This window comes from Artibeus jamaicensis, unplaced genomic scaffold (genome assembly GCF_021234435.1).
Source record: "Artibeus jamaicensis isolate MK-2021 breed Jamaican fruit bat unplaced genomic scaffold, CSHL_Jam_final contig_391, whole genome shotgun sequence".
Lineage (NCBI taxonomy): Eukaryota > Metazoa > Chordata > Mammalia > Chiroptera > Phyllostomidae > Artibeus > Artibeus jamaicensis.
Genome location: NW_026521814.1, coordinates 25,130,393 through 25,147,526, shown reverse-complemented (window position 1 = coordinate 25,147,526; position 17,134 = coordinate 25,130,393). Strand labels below are relative to the sequence as shown.

At 40.5% G+C, this 17,134-nt stretch overlaps 1 protein-coding gene across 6 annotated transcripts in view; it reads right to left on the bottom strand.

The window, feature by feature from the left end:
- Positions 1 to 7,700: 7,700 nt before the first annotated feature.
- MYO1B (myosin IB) overlaps positions 7,701 to 17,134 on the bottom strand; it is a 169,237-nt gene continuing 159,803 nt past the window's right edge. For 3 of the 6 annotated variants that reach the window (XM_037162933.2, XM_037162935.2, XM_037162932.2), the window contains exons 28-31: positions 16,236 to 16,368; positions 15,739 to 15,891; positions 14,174 to 14,301; positions 7,702 to 9,944 (exon numbers count right to left, since the gene is read on the bottom strand). In XM_037162933.2, the coding sequence (XP_037018828.1) occupies positions 9,821 to 9,944; positions 14,174 to 14,301; positions 15,739 to 15,891; positions 16,236 to 16,368 (538 nt within the window). In that variant the 3' untranslated portion in view covers positions 7,702 to 9,820. Of the gene's footprint in view, positions 9,945 to 14,173; positions 14,302 to 15,738; positions 15,892 to 16,235; positions 16,369 to 17,134 lie in introns of all 6 variants that reach the window. The other 3 variants (XM_053665160.1, XM_037162936.2, XM_037162937.2) reach the window with 3 other exon arrangements.

Genomic DNA, 17,134 nt, shown 5'->3' with positions numbered 1-17,134 from the left:
ATCCTTACTTTTTCCTCAAAAATTTGGGCAACAAGGTGTGCGTTATAATGCAAGATATGGGTAAATACTATTACTTTTTACATGGTCACCATCAAATAAATTTAAAACAATTTTTCCTGAGAGATAAAATACCTAAGTGCCATGTCTTTTTCATGCAGCTGAGAGTGTCTGTTCTCTCTTCGCTTTAAGGGAAACCAAGAATAAGCCTCGACTTGTCTGAAAGTGCACTGAGTCCAGGAAAGAACTATCTGAATTAGTGCCGGGCTGTACCTGACAGCAAGCCCCCTTCTTTGGGCATCTCTATCAGCTCTCCCACAGAAAGTGAGTTTGGTGGGAGTCATTTAACAATGTCATGGACATGGGGTGCAAATTTGTTTCTGAAATCTGTGTTCTAGCATCAGGATACTTTATACTAATGATATTAAAGATATAATTTGGTTTTTGAATCTACATCTTAATTAACTTAGAGATTGCTCCTATACCAGAAAGAATAAAAGAAGACCAGGGGAATACTTCTTAATTGTTCATATCAACGTTACTTTCCTTGGGACTCCAAGAGAGGAAGTTTCTTTCTAAAAGAAAGAAACCTGGACAAGTGAGAATACTCCCTGCTTCTGCTCATTTACTGCCAGAGGGATGGTCTGCAGCTATGCATAAGTCCCCTGAAGTTATTATGCAGTTACAGGTGGTGGGGAGAATGGACAGAGGTGGGAATCGAATTATTGTAAACAAATATAGTTGAGAAAAGGAGGCTCGAACATTCAATTGTATAATTCGAGTGAACAAGGACGATGAAACCTTCATGTTTAAGGGAACTGGAATGCTCAGGAAGAGAAGAGGTTTAAATAGGAGAAAGAAGTTGCACTTTTAACTGCTCTATTTACTGAACAATTACTAAGTGCTGGGCATCACCAATTTTAACTTTTATATTGGGGTCCCATCTTTCCTTCAGTTTTTTTTTTTGTATTGTGGCATCTTCCACTAATATCTACCACTGTAAATTTGTAAATGAAAGTTTAAATCTGGACGTTTTCCCCTAATCCTCCTGAGGGAGCCTGTGGTGAGGAGTGGAAAATCGAACATGGATTGCATTCTAGCTCCACCACAGACCATGAAACCTTGGACCAATCACTGAAACTCTCTGAGCCCTGATTTTTCTTATCTGTGAAGTGAAGAGATGAGAGGACACAGATTGGCAATTCCCAAACTTTGGAGTCTTTGTGGAAGGTCCATCAGTCAGTCCACATACACCAAGCCTTACTGACTGTGTCAGTGATTACAAACATGTATGACTCCATTTTCCAAATGTGTTGAGATGTGCTGTGATTAAGAAAATGCAAATTTAATCAAGTCATGAACTTATAAAAATTATGTAATTGCCCAATCAAAAGATGCTACAAGCATAACCACCATCACCCAGTTGTTCACAAAAGAGGTAACAAGGGTCTTCAAACTAGAAAATGTTGACCCACCCAATTAGATGACAGAGACAATCTCTTACTTCACTGATATCCTTGAAATCTCATTGTGTAAAGGGAAAATTGCCTTCCTTTCAGGCACGAGTAGAAAGGTGTTGCTCTCTCACTACCACTTTTCATCCTCAGTGTCCACATCCCAAGTCCCAAGTCAGGGTGGCAACGTTTGAGGCGCTCTCAACGTGCCTTCCTGTGAACGGCAGCGCGGGGTTTCTGCCAAGACATCGGCTGGTGTTTTTGTCCAATTACACAGGTTTGGCAAGACTGGTTGAGCTAAAGCCTAAGAACAAAATTGGGATCTGACTTTGGTGTGAAGGAATTTTACTAGCTCCAGGAAAAGAACAAATGCTGATGTAGTTATTGAAAAGTTGAAAAATACATGGCTTGATCACACCATAATAGGACTCAATGGCAAAACTGGAAGAATTTAACTTCTACCTTCAATATAAAGCAGTTCCCACTGTACCCTGTTTCAAAAGGAAATATACTGAAATCCTGAAGTGGCTGTTCCAAAGATGTAGTATTCACGATGGGTCTGTCTGAAGGGTAAGTGGCGCTGTGTGACTAATGACCTCTGAGCAGTAAGGATGAGGTTAGCAGACCTGTACCCATCGTCCTGACTGGCCACATGTACCCATCAGAAATGACATTTTTAGACAGGGATAGGAATGCTATGTCTGTTTCTATACATCTCAAACCACACTTGTGAAATAAATTCTTTCAAACGTCGTGTGTCTGGTATGGTTTGGGGCAGTTCAAGACACCACACAAGGCCTCTTCATCTTCGAGGCTTTTTTTCCCCCTGGTAGAAAGAACAAATTGGTGGGTGGATTTCCTTCCCCTTTTGTAATTTTTCAGCTATCGTCTCCAACTGCTTCTCATTTAATGTTACCAGATCCCATTTATTTTTCAGATTCAAGTCCAACTTGTGCAATGAAGTAAAGACAGCTGTTATGAAACAGCCTCCAAAATGATCAGAAAGACTATAATCCAACTATCGCCATTTCCTGAACCTCTACCTTACCTTGGGCCAAGTCTGTCCACAACAATAACCAGACACAAAACCTGTTGCCCTGTTTACATTCAAGGCTACTGGGAAGTGAAGGTGTTTTCCAACAAAAGTAAACACTGAGTTACCTATGAACATCTTCCTTTTAATTTTTTTTACTGTTACCCAAACACTCATAATAATGCTCATTATACTTGCAAACCCTTTCTGAACTTGACTCTCAAAAATGCCGGTTTGGCCCTGGCTAGTGTGGCTTAGTGAGTTGGAGCATCATCCCGTCACTGAGAGGTTGTGGGTCCAGTCTGCACTCAGGGCCCATACCTCGGCTGTGGGGCTGGTCCCCCACACTTGCAATCCCCTGTCCAAGCATGTAAGGGAGGCAAGCAATTGAGGATTCTCCCTCACACCAACGTTTCTATCTTCCTTCCTTCCTCTACAAAGCAATTAAAAAAATATCCTCATGTGAGGATAAAAAATGTTGGGTTGGTCATCTGAATAGAAACTTACTGATTTTCTCTCATCAGAAATTATTAGGTAGTTTCAATAGAATAAAACAGTGCTGAGTCCTATCTAATAGATAGTCCTAACTTCTATGATCTTCCATTTTAAAAGCTCTTTTCAAACTTTAGAAAATTTATGTTCAGGTCATTTTTAGGGGTATAACAAGGAGAAGGGAGTCTTAATGATTACTCTGCTTAAATATGAGACTCTCCCCTTTTAGGAGTCAGGATTTAAGGACCAGAATCACCAGATACATCATTACCGAAAAAAGGAAAAGGTGAGTTTGTAGCTGAAGGACTTACTTTCAGGTTTCTAAGTGTAGGAAAATCTCTCTTTTCTGCTGTGCGATGTGTCAACAACTGTATCCCTCTCCCTGCTGCCTGTGAGCTCACACTGATGCAAATTTATTTCCTACTTGACTTGAAGACGTGTATTTTCCCAGGCAATTATTATTGTAGCATAAAAAATAAATGTTAAATGTTTCCCTTTGCCTACAATTTGCTCCTCTCATAAAAAAAATGTGTTTGCATTTAATGCTACTGAAAATCTGCAATTAAATGCCTTCTTGGTGCTGTTCCTCTCCAATTAAAATCTCAGCTTCAGGAAAGCTGAGTCTGCAGTGATCATTTTAGAAAGGCAATTCTGGGTTTAACTAGCTCAGAACTGCACACAAGAGAATGGACTGGGTGATTACTTGGAAATGATTTAGAAAAATCTTTTTTTTTTTAATTAACAAGAAAGTGTGGGAGTACTAGGAAGCTGAAGCTGTGGACTGGACTTCTAGCACCATCTGGCCTCATCTACTAACTCATCATTGCACAAGATGACCAGTTAAAAGTACAAGAGACTATAGAAATATTGTTAAAGACTGTTAAAGAATCGGGAAAGTCATCAGAGTTTTCTCACCACCAAAGAAACCAAATCTGAGAGGGAAACGGTCTCACCTAAAAATAAAACATTCAAATGCACTCACATAAGATAGCCACTGTATGAAGACTTAAGCGAAAACTTTAAATGAGGGTAATTAATAATACAGAAACCACTGAGTCAATGCAAAACCAAAATATCACATGAAATTTGAAGTTGTTAATTTATGTCAGGGAAACGTTTAATATTTTCCCTGATAGGATCCCATCAGAACTCCTGTGCCCATGTCCCCAAGACTTAAGAAAAGGGCTGATCTTATGTCCATATTTTTAGAACTCTGATGAATTATCACAATTCCAGATCCCCCAAAAATGTGCATTTATTAGTTTTAAGGCTTCTCCTCCTCTCACAAGAGCACAAGAACTCTAAGAGTTATAAATTTTTCTTCTAAATAACTATGCCAACATGTTAAAAACCCATAATCATGAACAGTTTAGTAATCGCACAGACAAATAATTTAATAGAGGAGAATCCAGAAACAGTGTATGGGGCATGGTGGCCTTCTCGATAAAAGGTACTGTGTCCATGGATATTCACATGGAAGAAATGAATTTTGACTCTCTACAACATTCCAAAAAAACCCAATTCCAGTGGACTAAAGAGCTAAAATAAAGCTTCTAATGAAATCATAGGCAGATATTTTCATGACCTGGGGCAAACAACTTCTTAAAGAGGAAACAAAAAGGACTAACCATAGGAAAGCACCGATAACCTGGACTCCAGGGAAAATGAAAATTTCCTCCAGGGGAAAAAAAGGAAAGTTGAGCATAAAATAAGACATGATCTAGAGTAATCTTAAAAGTTCTCATCACAATAAAAAAAAAACTAAACTTATGTGAGGTGATGGATATTAACTACTTATTGTCATAATCATTTCATAATACACGCATACCAAATCACTATGATGTTCACCTAAAACTAATACAATGTTACATGTCAAGTGTATTTCAAGACTGGATCAGCCCTGGCTGGTGTAGCTCAGTGGATTGAGCACGGGCCTGCGAACCAGACAATCGCGGTTCAATTCCCAGTCAGGGCACATGCCTGGGTTGCAGGCCGATTCCCTGCAGGCCAGTTCCCAGCAGGAGATGCACAAAGGCAACCATACATTGATGCTTCTCTCCCTCTCTCCTTTCCTTCTCCTCTAAAGATAAATAAATAAAATCTTAAAAAAAAAGTGCTATAAAAAAAAAAGACTGGATCAAAAAACATTTAAAACTAAGTAAAATGGCTGGTTGGGCTGTTTCTTTCACAGTACTGCAAGGACTTTGGGTAAATATGGTATTACATTCTCTTCCTACTTTCCTCCTTAAACCTTGAGAAGCCCAGATTATTTTCCTTAGTTACAAAGTTGACTTTTGTTGAGTTTTATGAAACTGAGCAGAGGGGATTTGGCTATCTTGCCAGCAATAAAAAAAAAATTAATGAGGAAGAGGCTATGGCTTATGCTATACTATAATGAACTCCAGACTTTGAAAATGATCTCCAAACCAAAGAGAGTGAGGCAAACAATTCCACAATTTGGAGGAAACCAACTCAAAAACAATTAATTTTCTACTCAGTGGCTATTGGAATAGAAGCAGATGAGACCAGAAAGCAAGTGCCAGCTTGTCCAGGCCATGGCTTCCCAACGACCAGCTAACCAAAAGCTGGGAGTGAGAGAGTGTCCAGTGAAATTGTCCAAACGACCCAAAGAAAGAATCCCTCCAATGATAACCCATTAACTCGTCAACACACAATCTCCCAGGGGACAGTGAACACTCGCAGCTGTTTTCTCACCGGGAAGAGCGACACTGCTGCCCGCTCTCTTCCCTTGCACCCTGCTTCACCCGAGTGTGAGCACTGCAATATACCAGAAAAACAATGCCCGGCTTAAAAACAAAGGCGCTTATTACTACAGTGACTTCTGGAAAAAACATAGTAGACACAGAAAGACATTTACTAACTCCTTCCCTGGCAACTTACACCAATTTAGAGTGCTTCTTATTTGAGTATCTTAGAACCTAACTGCCTTAACTATGAAAAATAGCATATAAAAAAAGACCAGAAACACTGTTGTTCATTATCAGCCTGAATGTTAAACCATTCTCTACTTATCATAATTATACTCAATTACATGAACTTGAGAGTTCTCACTCAGCCTATTGATTCCAATGGCAGCGTAATAAGAAAGCCATTTATTCCTAGATTTCAGCCAAATCTTCAATGTTGAGGATTGTACCTATGATTTTCAGAATTCTTGGCCTGGTGCTTTGCCATTACAGACACACCCTGTAACTCTTGGGGTATCAGGAAAGGTATTCAAACTTGAGCTGAAGGTCTGAGTATTGGGTCCAAGTTATTATTCCAAGAGAGTGAAACACAAAACTGTAACCAATCTGTTAGAAAGTAACTTTCCCATGTTCCTTTTTTGCCCCGTAGTAGTAGATGAAGTCAAAATCAAGAGTAACTGTGTGTAACTGAAGAGCTACCAATACTTAATTCTCCATTGCAGGGCAGTGACAAATTCACAGATTAAGAAGTACTGGTTGCTCGCCCACTACAGCAGAGCGGTGCTGCAGTTTGTCAGTGACCTCCAGCCAGGCAGTGTGGCTGGGCCGGGAGCATTGGCAGGTGCAGCCAACAATGCCAGGTGCAGCCCAGGAGGCTCACGGCCAGTGGTTGTCACACTTGGGAACGTATCAGAATCACCTTCTAGGAAACTCGTTAAGACAGATGGCTGTGTGTATCTGCAGAGTTCTAGTGGGGTTTTTTTTTTTTTTGGCCGCTCTTAAACTTCAATGTGCCTGTCACCTGGAGATTTTCTTTAAAGTGCCTACTTTCACATTCTATTCCAGAGACTCTGATTCTCTTGGGAAGGGGTACAGCCTAAGAATCTGCATGGTTTTTTGTTTTGTTTTGTTAAAACAAGTTTTCTTTGTGATTTTGATCTAGGTTGCCTTGGTGATATTTTGGGAAACATTTCTTCCACAGGGAGTCAGTTGGAGTGTGGGGCCTCTCCTCATTTTCAGGGAGGTCAAGTTACCACTACTTTCCCCAATGGTGAGCGTCAAGGGCTTCCAACAGAAAAGTGATCGGCATTCCTCTGAAGGGCAGTCAACTTTAAACTCAGGATTGAAAACCAAGGTTTAATATTCCATTTCTGAACTCAAAATCTCTAAATAATTGCTCTCAGTAATTACATGTTCCTCCATTGCTAGGCTGCTCCTTCTGGAAAAGAAAGGAGGCATGTCCACACACATTGAATGCACTAGGAATTCTCATTGCAACTGCATTAAGGGCGCTCTCCCCGCACTGGCTAGCTTAGTTTAGGGAGCTCTAACGAGGCAGATTTCACCCTGACACAGAGGGACGCTTTCTCATTAAAGTTCAGAAAACCTTTTGCACCAAGTCTAGTCATAACCCACCTAGAATGAATTTCATGACCAACATTATTAAACACTTCAGTAATGCATGTATATGCAAAAATATTCTCTTTTAAAACTGGTTTATAAAGATACACATTATTGTAACTTCTATTATTGCTAATCATCATAATGTACCATCTGCAAATGAAGTATTTGGGAAATTTAAAAAGTAGACCCATGGACCATTGGTCCTCTCTATCCTGGACTTACACTTCCCTTCAGGAAACAACTTGGTGATGATCACTGGGGACCGGATAAATACATGACAGTGCATCCGTACAGCAGGGCACTATGCCCCTATAAAAAGAATGAAGACTGAAAAAGGCAAAGAACAATGCCTGTAACATATTAGTTTTGGTCTGCTAAACAGAAGAAAGATAACAATCTATATTTTTATTTCCTCTTGTAAGCATATGCTAAAAGTAATGCAAAAGCAACGAAAAACAGTGGTTAACTTTTCGGGGGGGGACACAAGAACTGACCAAATGGGTGACTGATGACATGGAGAGCTTGTATCTTTTTATACTTATTTGTACGTTGAACAATGATGAGTGTATTAAATATTTTTAAGACATTCTTTTAAAAAATGTGGCATCTAATGTACAAAATAAATGAACAAACAAAATAGGCCCACAGATACAGAGAACAGACTGACAGGTGGCAGGGGGAGGGGGTTGGGGGCTGGGTGAAAAAGGTGAAGAGATTAAACAAACAAACAAAACCTCATCAACACAGACAAAAGTATGGTGATTACCAAAGGGAAAAGGGGGTGTGGAGAGTATCTGAGGGTAAGGTGGGGGATAAATGGTGATGGAAAGAGATTCGACTTGGGGAGGTGAATGCACAATACGATACACTGGTGATGTATTATAGAATTGGACATCTAACACCTATATAATTTTATTAACCAATGTCACCCCAAGAAACTCAATAAAAATAAAATGAAATATAAAACATCTCTCAGGTCCAAATTCCTCCTCGCCGATTTCAGGAATCATCGATCTCCCACTTGAGGTACGTGTTGGAGAAGACCGAGGGGAAGTCATTGTCTGCTCTCTCGGGACCAATGAACACAAAGGCTTCTAAGAATTTCTTTATGGAAGCAATATTTTTAAGTACAAACATGAAAAGAAAATGCCCAGAAAATACCTTCAGTGGACGTTTCTGGTTTATAAAAGATAAGTGAAATTCAATGACAAGAGAACATGAAATGTGTGGGTCGAAAGCCTTCCCGTGTGGCAATGCAGCACCACACACACGGGAACACACCTCCAAACACAAAGATGCAGCTGTGATCCAGGACACGGCACCCGATTAGAAGAGTTTTATTATTATCACACCGTTGTATATACATTTCCCTCCCAAATAAGAAACAATTTTATTTCAAAGTTCAAAATGTAGCTTCCAAAACTAATCCTTATGGTAAATTTGAAAAAAAAAAGTTTCTGCAGATGAACACGATTTTGATCCTTGATTAAAATATGTAGCCTGTACCAATCACCTCTCTCATACAAAATGTATATTATAAATAAAACTTTCAAAAAAGGTCTTGGATGTTTATTGCACATCATACAGAATGTTTGCCCCAGTCTGAAAGGCCTTCAGCCCTCCAGTGAATTAGCTGTTTAAAATCTTTATGCAAATTGGTGTGAAAACAACACTGCAGATATTAGCATAGGCAGGATCATATATGGTGTTTATCAGAAACAGAAAATACAATCTTACTGGACTGTTTCTGTCATTTTTTCTAAAATAAGAATGCCTCTGTTTTCTAAGAAATTACAAGAGAGCTAAACAAGTTAAAAGTCCTGTTCAAATGTCAACTTTCTCTTTTCAAATGGGAATGTGGAGGCATTTACCCAGGCAGGTGTTTCCACTCCCAAGGACCAGCCCTTCGTGAAGTCCACATTGTCAAAGCCAAGTCCACACTGTCAAAGCCACACACACTGCCCGTCATAACAGTGACTGTTTTGGTCTTGACATCCTCAAACTCCCTTAGCCCTAGCAAAGCCAGCACGATCCAACCAGAACGCAATGACCTTAAAAACAATTACAAAACAAATCCTAATAACTTTTCATACTATCTAGCACAGTGCCTAGCACAGAGCAGGCATTCAATAAATACTGGATGAGTGAATACGCTATCTTTTAAGACTGTTTCCTATACTTAGATGTATTAATGACTTGTGAGTAATATGTTGATTTAGGGTACACGCGCTAACATGACTAAACAAAAAACACGTAATGACATGGCATGGACACTGTTAGTGTCTACAATCCTCTCCCAGGACTGTGCACAGAACGTGCACTTCAAGGGTCAAAACTATTCCAATAATAAAAATTGGTTAGTCAAATATTTTTATTTTGCCAAGGGACTCTAATGGGATTTAGCCTTTGACAATCCCCAAACATACCACGAACCCCAAACAGAACAAAACCAAACCAAATTGCACTATTACAAAGAAACAAGTCCATGAAGGCAGAGAGGAGTGAGGCACCGGTTAAGGAACAGCGACTTCCAGGAGACGGTTGTTTTTTCGTTTGCACGTTGGGACACTCCCATTTTTCTGGCTGCCCTGAATAAACTTCACGCATACTTTGTCCTGTCTGAATTGCACCAGAAACCTAGGAGAAAAGAGCAAGACAAATGAAAGTATACACAGCACAGCTGATGATTACACAACACCTAGCTTCTGTGTTTTAGTGGACAGAGCACTGCCCCGTGGCACTGGCACTTCGATACCGATCACATCATCAGGTGTTTAACTCCCAGCCGTCACCATTTAGCCTTCAGTAATCTGAAATTCATCAACTCCTCACATTCCTGTAAGGTAAGAAGGGCTAAGAATACTTGTTTCCATGTTTCAAATGGAAGATCAACATGCTATTTCTCCATTTTTCTCCATTTCTGCAGAGCAAAAATATAATCTGGGGAAGGGGTTCTATGAAATCACCAACAAAATGAGAAAATAAAGTAGAGTCTCAGAAAAGGAAACAGTTTGGAGTGCCTACAGACTATGGTTTATAAACTTTGGTTGTTCACATATGTCCTACACAATTTTGGTCATATCTACACATTATGCTAACAGTTATTTCTAGCCTAAATAAATATATGCTTGAGAGCAGTAGTGTCCTACAGAGCGACGATGATAAAATCACGAGTTTGATGTGCCACTTACATTTCTAACACCCATTTAAAATACATTTAAATGATAAAATCTGGAACAGTCCACAGTGCACACGGGAAACTGCCTCTTGTCCTGCCGATGGTGCAGGGCACGCAGTCGGAAACAGTGTTCAGTCCACGTCTTCCCTCACACAGGCTGTCAAGGGTCAAGCGCCTGTCCACACCTTCCTACACACACACAGCACCGACTGCCCCGGACCGGGTACTGTGAGGGACACACCAGATGTGTAACACGAGGTCCCTGCCCTTGAAACAGCATCACTGGGGATCCCTCACGGTTCCCGCGGCCAAACCAGTGCTCTTTTCTCCCCACCCTCGGAATCAGGGTGACGTCACCACGTTTACAGAACGTTTCTCAGGGAACACTCTTCTGGTTTAGTGGAATGTAATTACGTGAGTTACTCTAACAACCGTGTGACGTCACATGCTCGCTGGCATCCATGACAACAGCAAAAATGGAAACAGACCTGCTCTGCACACATTAGTCTCAGTTTCAAGGTTTAAGCAGCCCACGTTTGGCAAATGCCTGCTGAAGTAAAATGTGACACGAGCTTCTGATTCATAGTTGTTTTAAAGCGATAGAGTTTCTTAGCTTTTAAACGGGCTATTTTTTTTTTCCAACTTGACAGCACCGAAAAGAGCTATAGTTCCAAATTTGCCTCTCTGAGATGTGGCATGTACACTTTTATCTATGTGTGTCACAGAAAAAAACATCTCTCCTGCTTAATGTAAATACACACATTTAAAAACTAAGTACTTTTACATTTTAATGTTCAAAGACCACTTGTAGTGTAACAAATGTACAGGGAGTTCTTTTCCCAATAATTTAGCATATCTCCACACTCATATTCCATGTTCATGATTCATGCTAGAAATAATATTTTTAGAAATACTACACCTCTTATTTAATGTCCCCAAAATGCAACCATGTACAGTTTGAAGTCTGGAATGGAAGTTTAAGACCTGGGAATGACAGAGCAGCTGAGTCGATGATTTCAACGCTCGCTCTAAGCCTGCATTTTAAAATCCTTCAAAGGAATAAAGAGGACTTTGACTCTGCCCCTGTAAACCGACATGCAGTTTATCCATGATGACTAGGGACACCGGCCTTGTTGGAAGACCGACTTCTGACTCTGAAAAGGCTCCACTGAGGAATGTTTGGGCACTGAACCACATGCTGTTTATTGTGCTAGAAAGCATAGCTGGGCAATAAAATGGACTGATGCCATTTAGGGCTGGAAACTATACATCATGAACACCCCTGCCCATGACTTTACAAAATTTTGCTTAAATTTAGGGTGCTTTCCAAAACGATTATATAATCCCTGCTTAAGGGCGCCCACAGGTTAGGAAACCAGAGGCTACTTGGGAATGTCGCGGCGTGGCGTCCGCGCCGCCTGGGCAAGGAGCCACGGCTGCTGCGCCAGGTTGCGTCAGCTGGTTTATTTTTATGAGACCAGCCAATAATTAGCAATCAGAGGTGGAACAGTGTTTTGGGCTGGTTTGTAATGTTACTGAATGTTGTTTTCTTCACGTGGCCACACAATGCAAATCACACGTACACATCCAGAACATCACACCGTCTCTGGGACACGGCAGGGCCCCTGAAGCCCAGAGGCAACCCTTCCCCATCAGTGTGCTGCAGGTGCCACAGATACAAGCTGGGCGAGCCACTGGAGGGCTTCTGTGGCTGACTCCCTTTGAGGAACACGCTCTGCCCTGGAGCCCCTCAGGGGAGTCACAATATACAGCAAGGCTCCAGAGGCTCTGAGAAGGGCTACAGTCGAGACTGATTGTAAATCTGCACCAGAGAACACTTTCTTCATTATTAACATCTTGCAAAGGCAGTGTTCTTAGAACACCAGTTTGGGAAATGCTTAAAAGCAGCAATCCTCTGTGGCTTGGTTGCTGGTGTGATTTTCTCTGTAAATACTCCCTTATTAGTCTAGCTGGCCACCTACAAGCCCTCTTCATCCCTTTACGGAGGAGCTTCTGCATCTGGAACACACATACAATCTTCCATGACAGTGGGATTTGGCTGTCCTACCAAAACAGGAGCCTGGCATCCCAAGTTACAAAAAAATTTCAACTAAAGGGAGTTTAAAACTCTAACCAGCTCTATCAGGTTAAAACTATAACTGGAACCCAATTAGCTATTATCTTTTTTCCCTAATATTTTTTGTTTTATGAGAAAGGACTCAATAACAGAAAAGTTATTTAGTCCAAACTGCAATTCCCAATACAGAGTACACATAAGGCCAATCTCCCACCCAATCTAAACACCATTCTTAGTGTAGCATGAGAACAAACAATAAACTCAGGTTCTATAAATCCTGACACATCAAGGAGAGTACGTTTGACTTCAAGGGGTAGGAATGGATGTGAATTTAGGAAGACTTGTCAAAAAAGTTAAAATAGAACAGGCTGGCAAAATCTCGATTGGAAAATAAAATCATTTCCTGAACAATCTAGTTATGCAAATTTTTACTATAAATGCAAAAAAGTACATAAGCAACTAGTAAACAATTTGATGAAAAGTAATGAAGTATCAAACAACACAGTAACTCGAATTCATTCAAACGACTTCATATTCACAGACTGAATAAATGGGGGGATGCGTGAAAATAATGTCTCTATAATCAGAGCCGTAATGTAAGGGAAACAATGAAAATTTCAAATGTATGCAGTCTTAGCACTATTAAACCCTTGTCAGCATGGAATGCTCATTCTATAGTACTACTTACCGATATGTGACAATAAAGGCATCTCACATACAACCCTACCCGGTCACCCGCAGACGCCTCTTTTCTCAGTGACAACTACTGCGGTAAATGGTATCACCCTGTGGGTTCGGGCCTCACACCCAATCTGTTCATAAGGCCTCTTGTTTTCCTTCAAACTACATTTGGAACCTGACTACTTCTCACCAGCTCCCACTCACCCCCTCACCTAAGCCATATCATCCTTACCATAGGCTGCTCGGAGAACCTGCAATTTTCTCTGCTTCCACTGTTGCCTCCCTATAGCTACTTTCTACACTACAGCCAAAGCGATCTTTGAAAACACTGAGTCAGGTCGTGGCACACCCTTGCTCCAAACCTATCATGGTTTTCAATTATCCTCAGTAACATCTCAGATCCTCACCTCAGCTACCAAGCTCCACGCAGCCAGGCCCTGCCTCTCTCTAGGGTCTTTTCCAACCATGTGACGTTGTCACAAAGTTGACTCCTGTCTCAGGGCCTTTGCACCTGCTGCCTCCCTGCCCCAGAAGGCATCTTCCCAGAGTGTTGCCTGGTTTGCTCCCTAGATTCCAGTCTCGACGCCAATATCACTCACTAAAAAGACACCTTTCTGACCTCCACATAAAAAATAACACTCTCTGACCTTTAGGCTATTTCCCCCTCTCCATAAGCACTTGCCACTAACTAAAGTCATGTCACCTATTTATTATTTTATGTGTGCCTATTTTTCCCCTCCACTAGGATGTCAGGTACATGAAGGCAGAACCTTGGATATCTACTGCCCATCCATCAACTAGAACAAAGGACAGACACATACTTGGTACTTAATAAGCTGTGGTTGTATAAACTAATGAGATCAGATGGCTTAACTGAAAAGCAACAAAGCTAAAAGTAAAAAGATATATTCAAATAATTCATGAACATACTCATCAGAAATTTCAATATTGAGCTTCTGTTTGGTTTGGCTGAGAGTCGTCCGATAGAGCTTGGTGGCCATTTCAATCAGGTGGTCACTGCTGAAGAGAAAGTCTCCTTTACTGGCTGCTTCAGAGCCCTGCGAGGACAAGGCAAGAGTCAGACTATCACAAGTAAAGACAGCTTAGGAGGTACACGTTTACAGGCTTGGCTGAAAAAGTATTTCCAGTCTCTTTAAAATATCAACTACTAGAGTCCACTCTTCCGAATAAACAGTAATTACAAAAGCAGTACTTCTTCCAGCTTGCTCAGAGCACTTTAGTAAGGCTACCTAAGCCCGTGCTACCCAACGGTGTTCAATGGACCAGGAGCACCACCAGCATCATCTCGGAGCTCGTTAGAAAAGCAGGCCCGCAGGCCCTGCGGCAGGCCCACTGAAGATGAACTCCCAGCAAGATCCCTGGGTGATCTGTTTAGACACTCAGGTTTGACAAGCACTGCCCTAACCTGCAACTCATTCTGAAAGAGCTGCTTAAAAAACTCCTCAGTGATTTGGTTAAAAACACAAGAATGATAACAATCCCAATAAATATCCCAGGCAGCGGCCCTCAACCACAGCTGCACAAGGGACTCATCCAAACAGCTTTTGAAAAACAGGAGCTCGTGCCCTGTTCCAACAAGCTGATTTGGCTGAACTGGGGATGTGGCCTGAGCATCAGCATTATTTTAATGTGCAATCCAGATTCAGAATCACCATCTTAGGATTTGATTATGCTCACTTTAGGTTAAGATTCACAGTTGGGAAAACAGGCTGAACTAAGTTTATGGGATTTTCTTAAGTTTTTAATCAGCTGGGTAGGCGCACCATTCTCTAGACACATGTCCCTAAATGCGATTACTATTTGCTGACATGTCTATTCAGTAACCTGTTTACTAGGTGACAAGCACCATGTGACGCACTTTACATTTAATTCTCATGATAATACTACGAAATAGGTACTATTACTCTCCCCACACTGAAGAGGAGAAAAATAAGGCACATGGAAGTTAAACAGCTCAGTCACGGTCACTGTAAAGTTAGTGAGACCAACTCCAGAGATTCAAGGCAGGAGGTCCTGGGTAAGTTTAAAGCACAGAACATAAAAAAATCTTTAGGTCCAAATTATTAGGCAGCTGACTGTAGCTGCATTCTGTACTTAAAAACCCTAAAATTAAAGGTTACCCAGACATTTACTAAATTGGTATATAGATAAAACCACAGCAGAAAGCATAGTTTAAAACATCTTCATATTCCCATGCATTTATTCTCAAAATAATGTACATCGCAGTGAGTGCAAACAAGAGCTATTCAGTGAAATTGGAACTCCAGTGAACAAGTCAGTAAGTGATTCATCTTACTCAGTTACTGAAAAACCAAGCCTGAGACTTTACACAGGTGGGAATATAGCCAAAGTTTCCAAATCAGTAATCTTCAAGTAATAGGATTATTCAGTTTTGGAAAATTTTAAATTAATGGCTGAGAGACTGGACACATGCAGAAACCTCCTTTCGGTCAAGTCAACAGTTGAATCTTTACCTCTTTGAGGTGTATGGCGAAGAAGCCATCGTTCTGGGAGCTCATTGAGACTTTGGTCACATCCACCAGGGGAACCTCTGACTTGATCTGTCCAGACTTTTGGTCAGCAAGCAGGAGATTGTTATTTGTTAGGAGAAAAATCCGGGACGTACTCTAGAACAAAATTAAAACAAAACAGATGAAAAACCAATGATCAAAATTACCCTCTATCACCCATGAATTTAAAGCATTAGTTATCTTCAGAAGTGCACATCTTATTCCACTATGCATATCTATGTAAACCAAGAACACATTAAACATAGGTAATATATTCTAATTCACAAAAATTTCAGAAAACAAGTAAAATTCCTCCTATCCTTAAAGGTGGGGAGAAACAACTCCCTTCATAGTAATTCTGTTGGGAATGTGAAATACAAGTTTTAATAATCAGAAGATTAAAGATGACTGATCCCAACTGTTAAACACTTCTTACAAGTCTTTGGGGTTAGCAGTTTTACCTTCCCATTTGCACGGTTAATTTTGTTCACAACTTCAGCAATGATAATCTTTTCTTCAATGGCATCTTTGAGTTTTTTATACTTGGGGTTCTTATTGATCTCCAGGTAAGCCCCTTGGAATGGCTGGCCAACACTAAACAACAACAACAACAAAGAACAAAACCCTCACATTACAAACAGTTTCAGGTAAAGGTACTACTGGAAAAAGGTAAGTCAGTTGAGTTCAGTGTCTGACAGTTTCATAAAAAGTAAATTTATTTTATGTGTTTTATACATTATACTTGCATCTGTCCTAATTATAAGTTGAAAACAGAAGTTAAACCTATTTTAAACACATTTTGGATATGATCATAGCATTTGGTAAGCAGGACTTAAGTAAAAATCTTATCACATGGCACAATCAAAATAGAAATCACACCCATGAATGACAGCTGGGACCCAAGTGCAGGGTATCACGTGAAAGAAGAGGCAATTCCTTCCAATCTGTTAATATAAAGTTAATAGCTGCCCACAAAGGACTTAATGATGCCTTAAACAATATGTAGCAATGGAACAAAGAATACAAATCATTACAATCACCTGATCCAAGGAAAAATTTCATTTTCTTGCAGAGAGTAAGAAAACCAGTAAGCCATCTGGAGAAGGCAACCACTTGAGAAGAAAACTATAGAACACAGACAGCATTATCATGGAATTCCGGCTCTCAACAGGCAACACATGAAAGAAAAATTGGGCCAGTCCTCCTAAGATATGCCTCTAAATGGACAGATGTGACCTAGTAAATATTTAGAAGCAGAGCAGTTTTCCTTCAAACTACTTCTTACAAGAGGCGTAATTGGGAGCATAGCACTAAGACAGCAATGTCCTAAAGATCTGGGGTGAAGTTTGGGCGGGGTGGG